At 42.7% G+C, this 1,549-nt stretch overlaps 1 protein-coding gene across 1 annotated transcript in view; it reads right to left on the reverse strand.

The window, feature by feature from the left end:
- Nucleotides 1–1,023: 1,023 nt before the first annotated feature.
- Nucleotides 1,024–1,549, reverse strand: part of EMH_0010920 (uncharacterized protein) — a gene marked incomplete at both ends in the record, with an annotated part of 1,353 nt that continues 827 nt past the window's right edge. The window contains 2 exons of the mRNA XM_013499076.1: nt 1,024–1,168; nt 1,292–1,510. Of these exons, the coding sequence (XP_013354530.1) occupies nt 1,024–1,168; nt 1,292–1,510 (364 nt within the window). The remainder of the gene's footprint in view (nt 1,169–1,291; nt 1,511–1,549) is intronic.

Consider the following 1,549-nt stretch of genomic DNA (forward strand, 5'->3'; position numbering starts at 1 on the left):
AAGCCTTGAAATCTATTCTTGGGCAGCTTAAACATACTGTATTAGAGCAACAATATATACATATATATCGGTGAAGTCGGCGAGTGTTAGGGAAAACAGTACTGCTGGAATCTGATATATATGATCTTTCAAGGAGCAGCATAAACCGTATAAAGTTATCCTCCGACTGTGTTTACATTTGCAATATCTATTCCTATGGGGGCAAGCAAACCTATGAAAAGCGTGCATTTGTCTGGTTATATATGTTTCCTTTGATTTGTTTGTTTCCGCATCTCTGTAAACTATTGCTACATCATTGTTTGTCTATGTTATTGTATTCACTGTGTCTCTGTCTGCGCATCTCTTCTGTGGCTGTGCTATGCTTGTTTTCAACTGAAAAACAAGGAAAGCTGGTTGCGTTGTGCTGAATATTCAAATGAACATATTAATATACATACAATTACATTAATTTTGGGGGGTACTAAAGTTTCACTAACGGCAAATCACAAACAGCTATGCAGTTGTTCATATTCTTAATTTTCATTTCCGTGGTCTTTCTGTTGTATGGCTTCTGAGATTCTTTAGATATTGAGTGACTTCAGATATCAATTCAATTCTTTTGATATGAATTTCTTTGTTTCAGTATCTAGTGCAGCTTTCTGCACCAACATACCGTTCGTCTGCCTAGCAGAGATGTACACGGATAAATAATGATATTCACGGACAAACAAGAGTCGGATCATAAAAACAAGGCCGAAGGAAAACCGCAAGCGCCATGCGAGGTGGAAAGGCCTCATAATGTAAAGTTTACACTCTGATATTTCTTCATAGATTCGCTGCTTTTCACCTCAATGCTCTATCGAGCATGTTGCTCGGAGCAGCAACTACAGTTAGGCTAATCACGCAGCAAGTGAACCTTCGCATACTGAGGCAAACAACGGCGGTTTCGACAGCTATTCGCTCTGCATACCGGCGGACGGATAAGCGGAATAACTAGGTCGCTAGCTAGCTAGCTAGCTACCTAGGCGGCGGAAACCTGCCTGTCTAGGCAGAGATAGCTGCCAGGATGGCGACCAAACCGGCAGTTAGAATGCTGGGAACGGCAACATTTGCAGAGCTGGTTAGATCGTCTTCCGTCATACTGCTTAGTTCATCTTTTCGTGCAATAAGTTCGTTGAAGTACTCCTCGCTGCACGAAAGACGAAACAAACAGACAGAAACAAAAAGTACATTTCCATTTGCTGAAGCTGTGCACGTCTAAATCCTTGCGTAAGAACCATCCAAAAATTCAAATCCAAAAAACCGAGCATACCTGAAGGCGGCCTGGCCCTTTGCTGCTGCAGGACTTAATTCACAGAATAGCGTAGCCTTTGTTGGTGCGGCTCCTTCTGGCGAATCTGTTTGTTTTACGCACTTCCCGATGACGCAGCCGATTTTAGTGCTGCTGGCTTCGAGGAGGTGCAAAAGGCTGGGGACTCCATTCTTCCCCCACATCTCTTCCCAAGCGGTTGTATCTTTTGGATATGTGTTGCTGTTAAAGAAGCATAAACAATCAATGCAACGCAACACA

The sequence above is a fragment of the Eimeria mitis genome, genomic scaffold, assembly GCF_000499745.2.
Source record: "Eimeria mitis Houghton genomic scaffold, Emh_scaff397, whole genome shotgun sequence".
NCBI lineage: Eukaryota > Apicomplexa > Conoidasida > Eucoccidiorida > Eimeriidae > Eimeria > Eimeria mitis.